Here is a 16093-nt window from a genome sequence, read left to right as displayed (position 1 = left end):
GGGGTCCCAGGTCTGTTAATGGTGAGTGGGGGTCCTGGTGGGTGCCGGGGCGGCGGGACGGGGGTGCGGAGGCTGCGGGGCGGCGGTGGCGGCGGTGAGGCTGTGCCGGGACGGCGGAGGAGGAGGAAGAGCAGGGAGGAAGGCGGGAGGGAAGGGGCAAAGGGGGACACGGGGCAGGTCGGAGGGACAAAGCCAACGTCCCCGGGGGTGGCGATGGTCCCCAGGGCGCCGGGGACCCCCAGCCCGGCCCCGTTCCTACCTGCAGGCGCCCGCCGCGTCCCGCCAGGCTCCCGCCGGACCGGGGATTCCTGTTCTCCCCGGCTTTATCTACCTGCGCCAGCTCCCGCCCCCGCCTGACATCACTGCGCCCCGGGCCGGCCACCCGCCACCGGCCCCCCCGGCACCCGGGGGTGTCCCCCAGCCCCCCGGCACCGGGACGGGGTGTCCAGCCTGGGCCACTCTGAACCCCGGGGGTCTGAGCCCCCCAAACCCACAGCCCACCGCCCCGTGTCGGTGATGGGGAGTTTCCCACAATGCACTGGGGTCACCCCAGGAGCTGGGGGGGGACATGGCTGTCCTGGGGGTGGCCCATGCCAGACCCCCTCCCTGGCTGTGAGGTTTGGGTTGGGGCTCCCCTGGGACCCCACAAATTGGCCTGTGGGGTGGGGGGGTCCCATGGGGTCAGCACCCACTGGCGCGGGTGGGGACCCCGTGGGGCGTGGGGGGGGGCTCAGGGGAGGTCTCATGCAGGTGGCAGCGTCCTCTGGGGTTGGGAGGGACCCCGTGGGGGGGCTGTGGGATGGGGGGACCTGTGGGGGTCCCTTAGGGGGTCTGTGGGGGCTCTTGAGGGTCTCCATGGGACCTGGGGGCGGGGGAGCTCCATGGAGTCGTGGGAGCCCCATAGAGCCCGTGGGTGCCCCCGTGGGGGTCTGTGGGTGTCCCCATAAGGGCTGTGTGTGTCCCCACAGGGGGTGTGGGTGACCTCATGGGCTCCTTGGGGACACAGAGTCCCCAAACAGGTTCCTATGGGGGGCTCAGGGGGTCCCCGCGAGGGACGCTGAAGGTTCCACAAGGGTCCCACGGGTCCGCGGGTGACCCCTTGGGGTCTGTGGGTGTCCCCACGGGGCCGGCTGCGGGTCCCATGGGGGTATTTGAGGGGGTGGTTGTGGGTCCCGTGGGGTTGCTGCGGGTCCCACGGTGTCATCGCGGGTCCCACGGGGTCGCTGCGGGTCCCCGCGGGTTCCGTGGGGCCGCGGCGGGCGAGCGCGGCCCCGCCGCTGTGCGCTCCTCCCTCCAGCAGGTGGCGCGGCGGTGCCCGGCGGGAGCAGACGAGAGGAGGCGGTGCCGCGCAGCCGGAAAGCGCCGCGTCACGTGGGCGCACCCGGAAGCGGCGGGCGAGCGGCGATGAGCGGCGGGGCGGAGGAGGCGGCGGCGGCGGCGGCGGCCGCGGCCGCGGCGGCGGCCGGGACGGGGCCCGGGGCCGAGCGGCGGGTCCGCATCGTGGTGGAGTATTGGTGAGCACCGCGCCGGCCGCGGGATGGGCCGCTCCGCCACCTGCGGGGCTCGCGGCGCTGCCGGCGGCCGAGAACCGGGGACGCCAACGGTACCGGGGGTGGGATAGAACGGGGGTGGTCAGGTCAGAGAGGTTCTCCTGCCCCTCTGCTCTGCCCTTGAAAGAAGGGTTCAGTTCAGATACTATCGGGATATACTTGGGGAACTTATATATATATATATATATATATAATATATGCAGCCGTACCACCCTGAGAACGCCCGATCTCGTCTGATCTGGGAAGCTAAGCAGGGTCGGGCCCGGTCAGTACTTGGATGGGAGACCAGCTGGGAATCCCGGGTGCTGTGGGCTGAGCCAGCACTGGGCCCTTGTGGCCAGGAAGCCAATGGGACCTGGGGTGGGTTAGAAGGGGGTGGTCAGTAGGTCAGAGAGGTTCTCCTGCCCCTCTGCTCTGCCCTGGGGAGACCACACCTGGAATCTTGTGTCCAGTTGTGGCCCCTCAGTTCCAGCAGGACAGGGAACTGCTGCAGAGAGTCCAGCGCAGCCACCAAGATGCTGCAGGGCGTGGAGCATCTCCCGTGTGAGGAAAGGCTGAGGGAGCTGGGGCTCTGGAGCTGGACAAGAGGACACTGAGGGGGGACTCATTCATGTTCACAGATATCCTATTTATTCTATACCGTGTATAAACCCGATGAATAAAGGACGGAGGAGAAGGTGGTTGGCCCCACGCGTGTCCCTTGGTCACGGTGTGGGGGACAGGGGCACCGAAGCATGAAAATGGGTTTAAATCAGGTTCCAGCTCCTGCCTGCCCAGTGGGATCAGGACTTCTACCCTCCCAAAAAGCGTGTGCTGCCTCCACGGGTGGTGGCAGCTGAGGGAAAGGACACGATTGTCCCCAGGAGGTGACCCCGGGTCCCCTGCACTGGAGGAAGGAGGAACCACGCAGACAAAGGGAGTAATAAAAAATGTTCACAGATATCTAAAGGATGAGTGTCAGGAGGATGGAGCCAGGCTCTTCTGGGTGACAACCAGTGGTAGAATAAGGGGCAATGGGTTCAAACTGGAACACAAGAGGTTCCACTTAAATATGAGAAGAAACTTCTTCCCAGTGAGGGTGCCAGAGGGGGCTGGGGTCCCTGCTTTGGGGAGGGGTTGAGCAGGGTGGTGGGGGCTTCCCCCGCTGTGCTCTCCACTCACCTGCCCCCCCACTCCCAGCGAGCCCTGTGGCTTCGAGCCCACGTACCAAGAGCTGGCGAGCGCGGTGCGGGAGGAGTACCCCGACATCGAGATCGAGTCCCGCCTAGGGGGCACCGGTAAGGCTGCGGGGGGGCCCTGCTGGGCTGCGCTGCGGGTTGGGTGACCCCCGCCTGCTTCCACAGCAGTGCAGGGTGTCAGCTCTGGTTTGGGGGGGCTGAGCTGGTGGAGACCTTGTGGTGAGGCTGGTGGGGGGTTGTACCCTTGCTGAATGCTGCACATTGTGGGGGCTGCCCCTCACCCAGGCCTCGGGGCATGCAGAGACACTGGAGCCTGGGGGGCGGACGGGAGCCCCCCCGGGCTCTCTGGGAGCGCCTTGTGTGCTCTGCCAGCCCTGTCCTGCCGTTGGGGGTGACACCGCGGTGTCTGTGCCTCCCGGGTGGTTGTGCTGGGGCTCGGTGCGGCAGGAACGGCAGTGGGATGGTCGGGAGGTTGGTGACACCATACAGGGCAGGGACACGGGGTTGTGACACTGTGCAGGTTGGGGACACAGCTCACAGTTTGGCCCTGGGTGCTTTTCAGGTGCCTTTGAGATTGAGATCAACGGGCAGCTGGTTTTCTCCAAGCTGGAGAACGGAGGATTTCCCTACGAGAAGGACGTGAGTACTGGCCCTGCAGGGTCCTTGTGTCACTTACAGGCAGGTTTATTTTCTCAGCGACCTCCCCCATGTCCTGTTTTTCCCTCGACATCCCCATTTCCTCACCCGCCAGTTCTCCCCGAGCTCTGGTGACGCTCACGATCCCGTCAGGTGTTGTTCCCCTTCATACCACGCTGCCAGGACCTGCCGCAGGTCCTGCTGGGGTATGGAGCGACCCTCAGCAGTGTGGGGAGCGGGAGAAAAAGGTTCCTGGGCTTCCTGCCTTGGCATGGCCGGGATTTGCCCCCACGGCGCTGCCTGACCCCCCCTCTTGTCTCCTCAGCTGATTGAAGCGATTCGCCGAGCGAGGAATGGGGAACCGCTGGAGAAAATCACCAACAGCCGCCCCCCCTGCGTCATCCTGTAGCCCCCGCGCCCGGCTGGGACCTCCCAGCGCCCACTAGTGACCTCCGACTGGCCCCCCCAGCTTCACGCTGCCTTCGTTTGCTTCCTGCACATCCGGGGGGGACCAGGGACATTGGGGCGATGTGGCAACGTCAGGACCCTCCCCGGTAACTGGGGGCGAGTGCTGGGATGGGCAGAGCTGCCGGTACTGGTGTCACTGGGCTGGGGGGGCCGTTCTGGCCGGTCCCTTTGGGTCATGTCCCCGCCGTGCCTGACCCATCGCTACGGGGGGGCTCTCTGCCTGCCTTTGCCTCCCCCCAGCAGTGTGGGGGGGGGCTCTCCCCTCCCTCAGCCCCTGCGGATTTGGGGACCCCACCACCAAACTGTCTTCGCAGCCCTCGGGGGAGCCAGGCCAGGTGTGGTGGGGGGGACTTGGCAGCTCCAGCAGAGGAAAAACCACTCACTCGCAACTTTTAGTGCGATTCGTTAATAATTAAAGTCTCTCCTGTCACTGTTTAAACTGGTGTGAGGGCAGCGGGGACCGGCTGCCCCCCCCGGGCATGGGAACCCCGTCTCGGCTCCGTCCCCACGGCCAAGAGGTTTATTTAACAGCCACTAGTTCCCCCCCAGCCCCGTCCTTGAGCTTCCCGCCCCCGTAACGACTCTGCCCCTCACCAGGGGCGGCTGAGGGGCCCCCCCTATTTATTCTATACCGTGTATAAACCCGATGAATAAAGGACGGAGGAGAAGGTGGTTGGCCCCTCGCGTGTCCCTTGGTCACGGGCGGGGGGAAAGAGGCACCGAAGCATGAAAATGGGTTTAAATGAGGTCCTGGCTCCTGCCTGCCCGGTGGGATCGGGACTTCTACCCTCCCAAAAAGCATGTGCTGCCTCCACGGGTGGTGGCAGCTGAGGGAAAGGACACGATTGTCCCCAGGAGGTGACCCCGGGTCCCCTGCGCTGGAGGAAGGAGGAACCACGCAGACAAAGGAAGTAATAAAAAAACAATGTACAATTATCAAATATACATCTCGGTGCGGTACAGTCGGCTTCAAAAGAATCCGGGAGGAGCTGCGACGCGCGTCTGGCGTCCGTCCGCTCTCAGTGCAAGTCCGTGTGTCCCAGCGCGGCGGGGGCACCGGTATGGGGGGCGGCGAGGGACAGGGACAGCCTGGAGAGGGGGGTGGTGGCATCGGAGCCTTCGGGGTGACGGCGATGGGCTGTGTGTCCCCAGGCTCAGCGCAGCATGGGGGTCCCCAAAGCAACGCCTGGCACAAAGGGTGACTGTCCAGTCCCCGTGAGTGTCCCACAGCGTCCTGGGTGCTCGGTGGCTGGTGTAAGTGCGTGGCATTAGCCACCGGGCAGAGGGGACAGCCCCATAGCTCGCCGTGCCATCCCCCCCAAGCTGCCTTGGCGAAGTGGGGGGGTCTGTCCCCAGCCCTACGCGGCCGCATTGTCAGGGCCGGCCAGGCCCAGGTATTCGGGGTTCTCGGCTGTGGGCGTCGTGCCGGGGCCGCTCTCGGGGCCGCCGGGTTTGGGGGGGTCCTGGTTCCAGTAGTAGGGGTTGTCGAAGGCCTGGCTGAAGGGCCCGGGGGGGGCCAGGTACTCCGGGTTCTCCACGGCGTGGCCAAAGGGCCCAGCAAAGGGGTTCGTGGTGTCCTTGATGAGCCCGTTCTTCCCCTGGTGTCCCTTGGGCTTGTCCGGCGGGGACGGGGACACGCGGGGGTGCCGGGGGGGTGACCGCCGCTCTGCAGCCTGGTTCACGTACTCTGCAGGGACAAGGGACACGGTAGGGACCACCACGGGCTTGCTGCCCCCCCATGCAGGGTCCCCCTTGTCCCCCTCCCTACCTGGCATGGCGGTGCGGGGGGCCGGGGGGGTGACACCCTCGGGGTCCAGACTCTCGCCGTCCTCGGCCGCCAGCGCTGTGGGATCCTCGCTGTAGCGGGGCAGGGAGCCGGGCTCCCGCGCGCCCCCGCTCTGCGGGACCCCCTTGGTCCCCCCGTCCTCCTCCGGTGGCTCCAGCACGGGACCCTCTGGCCCCTCCGCCAGCCCCGGGGAGGGGAAGGGGAAGGCGGCCAAACCTTCACCCTCCTCTGCATCAGCTGGGGTTTCCGCCGTGCTCTGGAGACAGCATGGGGGGCACTGAGTGAGGCGCTGGCACCCCACACCTAGGGACCCGTCCCGGTGCCCGTGGGAGGGATTTACACCTCGCATCCCCCCCGCCAGCACTGGGGTCACCTCTGGCAGCAAAGAGGGGGCTCCCCCTTGCCCCCCACCTACCCGCGTGGAGGAGATGCGGCTGCGGTAGGCGCTGGAGCTCTCGGCGCTGAAGAAGCCCTGGTGAGGGACCAGGTACTCCTCGGCGTCAACCAGGTCCCCCATGTCCTCCTCCTCCAGCAGCGCGCGGTAGAAGGTGCTGTCCATGGAGCCCGGCAGCCCCGCCAGGTCATTCTAGGGGGGGTGTGAGTGGTTAGTGCCCCCCTCGGGGTGCTGGTGGGGGGGCAGGACCCCCAGGGAGCCGCGTACCTGGATGACGACGAAGCGCTGGGGGTCACGGGCCATGCGCGAGAACTCGGTGACCAGCTCCCGAAATTTGGGTCGGCACTCAGAGTCGATCATCCAGCCTGGGGGGGGCGGTGAGAACCGGGTGATGTCAGGGCTGGGAGGGGCAAGGTGCCACCACAGCCCCGTGTCCTTGTCCCCCTCCCCGTACATTTCACCATGATCATGTAGACGTCGATGGTGCAGATGGGCGGCTGCGGCAGCCGCTCGCCCTTCTCCAGCAGATCCGGGATCTCCCGAGCGGGGATCCCGTCGTAGGGTTTCGCCCCAAATGTCATCAACTCCCACACGGTGACACCTGTGGGGACAGGGACAGGGGTGAGCGGTGCCACAGGTCCCCTGCCAGCCCGGGGACGGGGTCACCCTGACGTACCATAGCTCCAGACGTCGCTCTGGTGCGTGAAGCGCCGGCGGAGGATGGATTCCAGTGCCATCCACTTGATGGGGACCTGGGACAGGGCAGACGGAGAGAAGGATGAGAGGAAATGGCCTCAAGTTGTGCCAGGGAGGTTTAGATTGGAAACTGGGAATGATTTGTTCCCCAAAGGGCTGTGGGGCATTGGAACAGGCTGCCCGGAGCAGTGCTGGAGTCACCAGCCCTGGAGGGTTGGACAGACGGACATGAGGTTCTCAGGACATGGGAAACGGTTGGACGCAATCTTGAGGGGCTTTTCCAACCAAAACGATTTGATGATTCTATGGGCAGGACTGGGGGGGTCTGGCTGTCCCCAGGGGGACGCAGCGTGGTCCCCACCTCCCCAAGCCCCACCTTGCCGCCGTCAGCGTGGTACTCGGTCTCATCGATGTCGAGCAGCCGGGCCAGCCCGAAGTCGGTGATCTTGACGTGGTTGGGGCTCTTGACGAGGACGTTGCGAGCGGCCAAGTCTCGGTGCACCAGCCGCACCTCCTCCAGGTAACTCATCCCCTGGGGACAGCACACATCAGCCTGGCCCCGGGTCCCCCCCATGTCCCCCTGGACCCCGTGTCCTACCTTGGCGATCTGCACACACCAGTTGAGCAGGTCCTGGGAGCCGATGTGGTCCTTGTTCTCACGCACGTAGTCCAGCAGGCAGCCGTAGGGCATCAGCTGCGTCACCAGCTGCACCGTGGACGTCAGGCAGATGCCCAGCAGCCGCGACACGTAGGGGCTGCCCACCCCCGCCATCACGTAGGCCTCCTGTTGGGGGGGCAAAGGGGCCAGTCAGGCTGGGCGGGGGGGCCACCGCTCGCCCCCCGGCACCGCCAAAACACTCACGTCCAAAATCTCCTTGTTGGCTTTGGGTGACGTGTTCTCCCGTAAGACCTTGATGGCCACCGGGATCTTCACGCTCTCGCCGTCGGGGATCCAGATGCCCTAGGAATGGGGGGATATAAGTGAGGGGGGCAGAGCAGGGATGTCCCCACCCCGCTGGTGAAACCCCCACACACCTTATAGACGGTGCCAAAAGCACCGGAGCCCAAAACTTTGACTTTCTTGAGCTCTGTCTCCTTGAGGATCCTCATCTGCGCCTGGTTGGGGAGGGCCCCGCTGGGCGTCAGCGGCTCCACCAGCTGCGGGACACACACGAGTGGGTGAGGGGGAACCAGAGCCGCACTCCTGACCCCCCCCCAGCACTGGGGTTCCCATGTCCCCACCTCGGTCTCCTGCAGCAGGCGCCGCATGGCGTGTTTGCGCTCCTGCTGCCGCCGGCGCTTGACGCAGATGACGGTGATGAGCAGGAGGACGACGACCAGCAGAGCTCCCACCACGCCGGCGATGATGGATGTCACCTGGCTGGGGGACAGGAGGTGAGCGGGGTGGGGGTCCCTGCTAGGGGAGCCCCCCAGCACCCCGAGGGGTGGGGGTCAGGGTGGCACAGGGCGCTCATACCTCGGTTTTTGATCCACGGGACACCCGTCCTCATCCCGGATCGTGCACCTTGGGGACACAACAACACCCCCCACGTCAGCATCGCACTGTGACCCCCTCTTTCCCCATTCAGCCCCCAAACCCGACTCACGAGTGGGTGCAGTTGGTGGGGCAGAGCTGGCAGACACCGTCCTCATCTGGGTACTTCCAGACGGGGACAAAAGAGGCGTCCGCCTTCACCCCGCTGGGACAGCGCCGCACGCACTGCTGCGCGTCCTTGTAGTGGGCACACGCCACGCACTGGTCCGCCTCCTGCGGGGGGACACAGCGGGGGGGGTGAGGGACCCAGGCGTCCGGGGCGGCCCCCAAACCCCCCCTCCGTCCCGCCATGTCCTCACAGAGCCGAAGCAGGTCTCGGTGCCGTTCTGGGGCTGGCACTCGGGGTGACAGGGCAGGCACCGCGTCCCGTTGGCGTGTTCACGGATGGCTCTGCGGGGAGAAGGGACCGTGGGGCGGGCGCAGGGATGGGGGTCCCGGAGCCCCCGTGGTGTGGGGGGCTCTGCCCGCCGGCCCCGGGCTCCCTGCTCACCCGTCCAGGATGTTGCAGGAGGCGACGCACTCCTGTCCCCGCAGGAACCGCTGGCAGGTGACACACTGAGTCGGGCCGGGGCCCCAGCAGTGGCCGTGGGCGCAGAGCGGGGAGCAGACCAGCCCCTCGCTTTCTGGGGGGGGACACACAGACGTAGGTGACAACGACCGAGACATACACGTCAGTGACACAGACAGTGGCACGGAGTGCAGCCTCAGAAGGTTTCATAGGATCACAAGATCGTTTTGGTTGGAAAAGCCCCTCAGGATCATTGAGTCCAACCATAACCCACCCCCGGCACTGCCCCATGTCCTGAGAGCCTCATGTCCGTCTGTCCAGCCCTCCAGGGCTGGTGACTCCAGCACTGCCCTGGGCAGCCTGTTCCAATGCCCCACAGCCCTTTGGGGAAGAAATTGTTCCCACATCCAACCTCAACCTCCCCTGGCGCAACTTGAGGCCGTTTCCTCTGCTCCTGGTGCTTGTTCCTGGGGAGCAGAGCCCGACCCCCCTGGCTCCAAGCTCCTTTCAGGCAGTTCAGAGATCAGAAGGTCTCCCCTCAGCTCCTGTTCTCCAGCTGAACCCCCAGGTCCCTCAGCCGCTCCATCACACTTGTGCTCCAGCCCCTCAGCAGCTCCGTTCCCTTCTCTCCACTCGCTCCAGCACCTCAAGGGCTTCCTTGGCCCAAAGTGCCCCCAGGATCCATGGTTTGGCCTCCCCAGCGCCCAGAACATTCTCTACGAGCACCATGGGGGGATCCACCAGCTCCCCCCAACCCCATTCCCCCCGCCCCGGGTGCCACTTACCGCACTGCTCGGGGGGTTTGTTGTGGGTCTGGAAGAGGCGCTGCCGGGGGTTGCGGAAGATGCTGTCCCAGGGCACCTTCTGCAGGAAGCAGAGCTGGGGGTTGTGGTGGACGAGGACCATCCCGCTGCTGATCTCGCGCAGGGCGCGCAGCCCCAGCGCCCGCACCCCCAGGTCCTGCAGCGTCAGCGAGTAGGCGCCGCTGCCGAGACACCGCCGGGTGAGCACCGAGACACCCCCCGAAACGTCCCCCACGTCCCCCACCGTGCCCACAACCCCGCTCACTTGTGCAACACTCGGCCCCGGATCACCCGCAGGTTTTGGAAGACGCCCAGGTCTGACATGCCAGGGGGCCAGGCGGCGATGTAGAGGAAACCTGTGGGGAGATGAGTGTCACTGTCACCGCCCTTGTGTGCCCCCCAGCCCCATTCACAGCTCCCCGGCTCCCCCCGCTCTCACCCGTCAGCTCCTCCAGGCTCTCGAAGATCCGCAGCAGTTTGGGGTCCAGGGGGGGTGTGTTGGTGCTGGGGTCTCTGCCGGGGACAGGAGGGAGGTTGGAGGGGGTGGGGGTCCCAGGGGCCACCTGTGGGCTTGTGGGGGGGTCCTTACCCAGTGAAGGTCTCGGGCAGGAAGGCCAGGCTGCCGAAAATCTTGGTGCAGCCGTTGAAGTGCTGGATGTTGGAGGCGTTGACGGCGCGGACGCCCTTCAGGAAATCCACCCCCAGCCCGTAGCACACTGCGGGGGGGCACAGCAGGGCTGGGGGGCTCCGCCGGGACCCCCGCTCCCCCAAAAACACTCACTGCTCCTGCCTCCCCAGCCATGCAGGGACCCCCAAAGCGCTTGGCCAGCAGCCCAGGGACCCCCCTTAGGACATGGCCAGCACACCGCAGGGTCTGCAGGGCTCCCCCAGGTGCCAAGGTGGGGCTCCAAGCGGGGGCTGCTCACCCTCCGGGCAGGGTTTGCTGCACTTCTCGCACTTCTGGACGTTGTTGACTGTCACCTCTTGGCTGTTCTGGGGACACACGAGGGTGCAGGATCCCACCTCCGTCGCCAGGTAGTTATCTGGGGGGGGGGGGTGAGGAGGGGGTCAGGACCGCGGTGGCTCAGCAGCATGTCCCCCCCGCTGCCCCCACACGCACAGGGACACTGGCTGACGCAGCTGGCACCGAAGGTGTAGCGCCCGTCGCGGTTGGGCACCGACTCGAAGGTGTCCGAGTTGTAGATGACGAGGGGGGGACAGTGCAGCTCGCAGATCCCGCTCCGGTTGAAGTTCAGGCAGGCCTGAGTTGGGGGGGGGGGACAACGGCGGATGTCACCTCCCGGGCTGTGTCTCCGCGGGTCCCCCCGCTGTCCCGGGTGCTCACCAGGCAGTCGGAGTGCTTGGGGCCGGTGCAGCCGGCGGCGCATTGCTCGTGGCAGCAATCCGTCGGCTTCGTGCCCTTGCAGCGCGGGCAGCCGTGGCAGATGCTGTTGGTCACTGCGTGGGGGGGGACAGGGACAGAGATGTGCTATGGGGACGAGGACCCCACAAATGCCTCCCCCTCCTCCCCAGGGGATGTTCCCGGGATGGGGTGTAGGTGGATTCCCAGGGAAGGGGGTGATGGGAGCCCCAAGCAGGGTGAGGATTTGGGTGGCAAGTAGAGGACAATGGGTCAGATAAGGGGGAGGAGGTGGGGGGGTTCCAGAGCAGGGATGCTGGGGAGCTGCGGGGGGGAAGCAGGAGGTCCAGGGGGTCTCTGGGGGCAGGATTTAGGTGAGAATGGGACAGGGATTTGGGGGGTAAGTGGGTGTCCTCAGAGCAAGGATTCTGGGGAGCCCATGGGGAGACTGGGGAGGCAAGAGGGTCCCTGGGGTGGCGAGGTGGTGAGTTGGGGTCAATGGGGCAGGGACATGCAGAGGGAGGGGGGGTCCCCAGAGATTTTGGAGGGGCCGGCAGGGTTTGGGGGTGCCGGGGGGGGCAGAGGTGTCTGCACTCACGAGTCTGGCAATCCTGCGGCCCCTCGCCCCAGCAGTGCCCGTTGGGACACAGCGCCCGGCAGTCGGGACCTGCGGAGAGGGGGGGTGACGGCAGGGGGGGCTGGCAACCCCCCGAACCCCTTCCCTGGGTCCAACCCGCCCCCCAGCCCCCCGGGTGCTCACAGCTGCGGCTGCGGGCGCTCTCCACGAGGGTCTCGCCACGGAGCTCGTTGTGCCGGTGGAAGATGTCGGCCCACAGGATGGTCTCCTGGAAGCAGAGCTGGGGGTTCCCCTCGATGCGCACCCCCCCTTTCAGGATCTCTGTGCAGGGACAGGTACGGGGGGTCAGCATGGGGGGGCGGGCTGCAGCCTCATGGGGACACCCAGCTGTGAACAGGGGGGATCTGCCACCCCATGGGGACACCCAGCCATGGATTGGGGGGACCTGTCACCCCATGGGGACACCCAGCTGTGGATGGGGGGGACATACAGCCCCGTGGGGACGCCTAGTCCCAGACAGGGACCTGTCACCCCATGGGGACACCCAGCTATGGACTGGGGGCACCTGTTGCCCGATGGGGACACTCAGGCATGGATGGGGCGACATGCAGCCCCATGGGGACACCCAGCCCTGGATGGGGACCTGCAACCCCATGGAGACACCCAGACATAGACTGGGGAGACCTGCAGCCCCGTGGGGACACCCAGTCCTGGATGGAGACCTGCAACCCCATGGGGACACCCAGACAAAGACTGGGGAGACCTGCAGCCCCGTGGGGACACCCAGTCCTGGATGGGGACCTGCAACCCCATGGAGACACCCAGACATAGACTGGGGAGACCTGCAGCCCCATGGGGACACTCAGCCCTGGGCAGGGACCCAACGCTCCAGGCAGGGACTGTTGGGGACCAGCACCCCGGGCAGGGACCCGCAGCCCCCCCAGCACCCCACGGCAGGAGCCCCCACCCGGGGAGGGTGTCCCTGACCTGTGAGGTGCCTCATGCCGAGCTGGCGCAGCCCCGGCGTGCCGGCGGGGCCGGCGTTGCCCACCACGGCCAGGGCGTAGCGCTCCTGGAACAGCTGCGTCCCCCGGATGATGCGCAGGTTCTGCAGCTCCAACCCGCTCACTTGGTTCTCCGCGATCAGCACGTAGCCCTGCACCTCCTTGATGTCCTGGGGACAAGGGGACACTGTGAGGGGCACAGCCAGACCCCCGCCGTGCCCCACCCCGGGGGGGGGGTTTCCCCTCTTTTGTGCACCTTGAGGAAGGCGGTGTCGGCGTCGGGGGGCAGGTAGGTGAGCTCCAGGTTGCCCTGCACCACCTGGCAGCCCTGGTAGAGGTGCCGCAGGGTCTCGTAGTGGCTCTCGGGGCTGGAGGGACGCAGCAGCTTCATGTCGGTCCCCGTGCAGACTGCGGGGACACAGCGGGAGCTCAGCCGGGGGTCCCGTCCCCTTCATCCTCGCCCCCGCGGGAAAGTGACCCTGCGGTGGCACCACCGGCGTCCGCAGGAAACGCCGCGGATCCGGAGATACATGGACGATTATCTCCCAACAGCTTCCGATGGGTTTCCTGGATCTCCCGCCCCGGCACGCGGCAAAACTGCTCCCGCTTTGGCACCCGGCCCCCCGCACGAGGGACACCCGTGTCACCCTGTCCCCGCGGTGGGTGTCGGGGGCTGAGCCGGGACCTGCAAACCCAGGTCTTGCTGCAAACCCCGCCTCGGGTGCCCCGTGCCGGGGGCCGCAGCGGGGGCCGCGGGCAGGAATGCTCTGCCCACGCCGGCGGGGGGGCCGCGCCGAGACAAGACCCGATTGTTGAGCGGTGGCGGCTGCCAGAGCCCGGCTGGCCCCGTCCCATGGGGGGTTTCTGGCCAGGGGACCATCCCCGGGGTGTCGGGGGACGGGTTTGGGGTGCGGGAGCCCGCCCTGGGCCCCGTGTTGGGCGGGTGAGTCACGGCCATGGGTGGCACCGGGGCCCCCGGCCGCCCGCTCCCGGCAGGAACCGCCTTTTCAGGTCGGGCGTGTTTGGGGAGCAGCGGTGACGCAGGGCTGGCGGGCACGGCCCAGCCCCGGCGCGCCTGCGGCCCCCACAGACCCCGGCACCCCAGCTCCGCTCCGACATCCCCCTGCCACCGCGCCGGTGCCACCGCCATCCCCTCCCTGCGCATGGGACAAGGGGACACCGGGGTACAGGGGGGTCAGGCAGCCGTTCTCTGTCCTCCACCCGGGTTTGGCGTCCCTGTGCTGGCTGGAGGGGCCACCGGCCACGCCGTGGCTGAGTGACAGCCCCTGGTGCCGGCAGCTGCCTGCACGGCCTCGTGGCTGCCAGCCGCTGCCTCTGCCCGCTGCACGGCCACCGAGCCACGGAGAGCCCCCGGGCACGGAGGGGGTGCCCCCCAAATTGGGGGTTCAGCTCTCAGCCCACTGCAGTGGCTTTGGCTGCACAACGGAGGGTCCCCCCAGGAGGAAACGGTGGCATCGCAGCGAGCGGCCAAAGCTCAAGGTCTGCCCCACGGCACGGGCAGGGGGTGCTGGCCGTCCCGGGCGAAGGGCAGGTGGGACGGGAGCGGGGATGGATCCTGGTGGGATCCCGGTCCTGCCGGCTACCCCTGGTCCCCAGCCGGGCACCGGGAGGGCAGGCAGTGACCTGTCCCTGTGGGCAGCACCACCGCGGAACGGGACGGAACGGGACGTCTGCCCGCAGGTGGCCACCGAGGGGTCTGGCAGAGCCACTGGCCATGTGCCCACAGGGCTGCACTGGCCCTGGTTGTCACCAAGCTGGGGCTGCCGGTCATCCCCTCCCGGCCAATACAAGGATCCGGCCCAAGGGACGGCATTGGGGACATGGGGACACACCAGTGTGTCCCCAACGCAGAGCTGGGAGCTCCTCAGGCACGGACCCTCTGAGCAGGGCAAGCCATGGGGTGCCAGGAGCAGAGGGGACCCTGCATGTCCCCATGTCCCTGCTCCACAACCCTGCATGTCCCCATGTCCCTGCCCCACAACCCTGCATCGCTCATCCCCACCAGGCACTTGCTTCCCAAAACACCCCCGGTGCCGGACCTGCCCCCACAACGCGGGTCTCAAACCCCGCAAGCCACTTCTGGTGGCCACCTTGGGGCCACCACCTCCGTCCTTGTCCCCCTGCCAGCCTCTTCTGGGGATGCTGGTGGCCACCTTGGGGCCACCACCCCCGTCCTTGTCCCCTGCCAGCCGTGTCCCCGCCGAGGCCCGGGGCCAGCGCTCCTGCCCGGGCTGCTCCCCGCTCCCTCCCGGCCGCTCTCCGGGCTGGGCAGGGTGCGGCACGTCGAGAATGTGGATGGGAGCGACGGGGACGCACCCACCCAGCCACCCACCCGCTCCTGCCCCAGCACCCCGCGGCTCCCTGCCCTGCACCCCGAAACTTCCCCGTGGTGCCGAGAAGGGAACCCCCGGGAATTTGGGGTGCCCACCCCCGGCCCTGCTTTCCCGGGAGTTACCGGAGCGCTGGCTGCAGCCGGGGGGGTCCCCGCTCCTCGGGGCGGTACCGGGTTCCCCAAACTCCTCCCGGGGCAGCGGACGCGGGGCTCGTCCCGCCTGGGGGGGCCGGGGCAGAGCGGGCAGGGCAGCGCCGTCCGGCCCAGCGCCTCCCAGTCCAGCCCAGTCCGGCCCCCCAGTCCCTGCAGGCGATCGCGGTGCGGGACAACCGGGGGGGACCGAGGGGGCACCGGGAGGGATAGGAACCGGGGAGGTCCCGTCACTTTCAACCGAGGAGACCCCGTGCACGCCGGACCCTCAGCTTACTGCCCCCCCGGTGCTCCCCGGTGCCCTCCCGGTCCCCCCCGGTGCTCCCCCGGTGCCCCCGGTGTCGGTCGCTCCGGTGCAAAACTTTGCACAAAGTCCCGCCGCCCCCGGGGGGGCCGCTCCTGCGGCCCCGTGTCCTCCCTGTTCCCGCTGTCCCTTCGCTCCCCGGTGTCCCCCCGCTCCCCGGTGACCCCTCCCACCCCCGGTCCCGGTCCCGGTGCGGTCGGACCCACCTTCGGCGGCGGCGGGGGGGCCGCAGAGGGCGGCGAGCAGGAGCCCGGCGCAGAGGCAGCGTCCGGCGGGGATCATGGTGCTCAGCGCGGGCCGCGGCCCATGGCCCCCGCCGGCCGCTCCGGGAAAGTTTGCGGTGCGGAGCCGCCGCCTCCCGCCGCTCCCGGGCTCCGCCTGGCGGGGCCGCGCCGCGCGCTCCCGGCCCCGGGGGAGGGCGCGCCCGCCCCCCCCCTCCCCCCCCCGCCATTCCCGCGCGCGCTCCCGCCGCCCCCGCTGCACCGGGAGCATCGGGACCCCCGGGGGACAGCGAACCCGTCCCGGTGCGGGACGCCCCCCGAGCCGGTGGTGTCGGGGTCCCGCACCCCGAGGGGGCTGCAGCGGCTGCAGGTTTTGGGGTGCGGAGGCGTCACGGCGGGGAGAAAAGCCCCGTCCTTGTCCCTTACCTGCCCCGCTGGGGCTGTGAGTGTCACCCGTGCAGGGGAAGGGGACAGCAATGGACTCCTGGGGTTGGGGACATGAGGATAATCCCAGGGGTGCGTGTGGGGGACAGTCCCGGGGTGCAGGGAC

The 16093-nt window shown here is 67.9% G+C and overlaps 2 protein-coding genes across 2 annotated transcripts; one reads left to right on the top strand and one right to left on the bottom strand.

Annotated features, from left to right (window-relative positions):
• The first annotated feature begins 1394 nt into the window (after positions 1-1394).
• On the top strand, positions 1395-4773 carry MIEN1 (migration and invasion enhancer 1). Its single transcript, XM_080359924.1, has 4 exons — positions 1395-1514; positions 2730-2827; positions 3291-3367; positions 3690-4773. The coding sequence occupies exons 1-4, from the start codon at positions 1405-1407 to the stop codon at positions 3771-3773; spliced, it is 369 nt and encodes a 122-aa protein (XP_080216050.1). The 5' UTR covers positions 1395-1404; the 3' UTR covers positions 3774-4773.
• A 417-nt stretch (positions 4774-5190) lies between these two features.
• Positions 5191-15604, bottom strand: ERBB2 (erb-b2 receptor tyrosine kinase 2; the record flags this gene model as incomplete). The annotated part of the gene is made up of 27 exons (XM_080359737.1): positions 5191-5519; positions 5601-5874; positions 6034-6204; positions 6280-6377; positions 6467-6613; positions 6689-6764; positions 7085-7240; positions 7307-7492; positions 7571-7669; positions 7744-7866; positions 7951-8089; positions 8186-8233; positions 8316-8476; positions 8563-8653; positions 8754-8886; positions 9557-9756; positions 9840-9930; positions 10014-10087; positions 10164-10290; positions 10501-10617; positions 10695-10836; positions 10920-11032; positions 11533-11601; positions 11695-11832; positions 12499-12685; positions 12772-12923; positions 15529-15604. The coding sequence occupies 27 exons, from the start codon at positions 15602-15604 to the stop codon at positions 5191-5193; spliced, it is 3717 nt and encodes a 1238-aa protein (XP_080215863.1).
• Between the last annotated feature and the right edge of the window lie 489 nt (positions 15605-16093).

The sequence above is a fragment of the Nesoenas mayeri genome (genome assembly GCF_963082525.1).
Source record: "Nesoenas mayeri genome assembly, chromosome: 26".
NCBI classification, from domain to species: domain Eukaryota; kingdom Metazoa; phylum Chordata; class Aves; order Columbiformes; family Columbidae; genus Nesoenas; species Nesoenas mayeri.
This window is presented reverse-complemented; position numbering and strand designations above follow the sequence as displayed.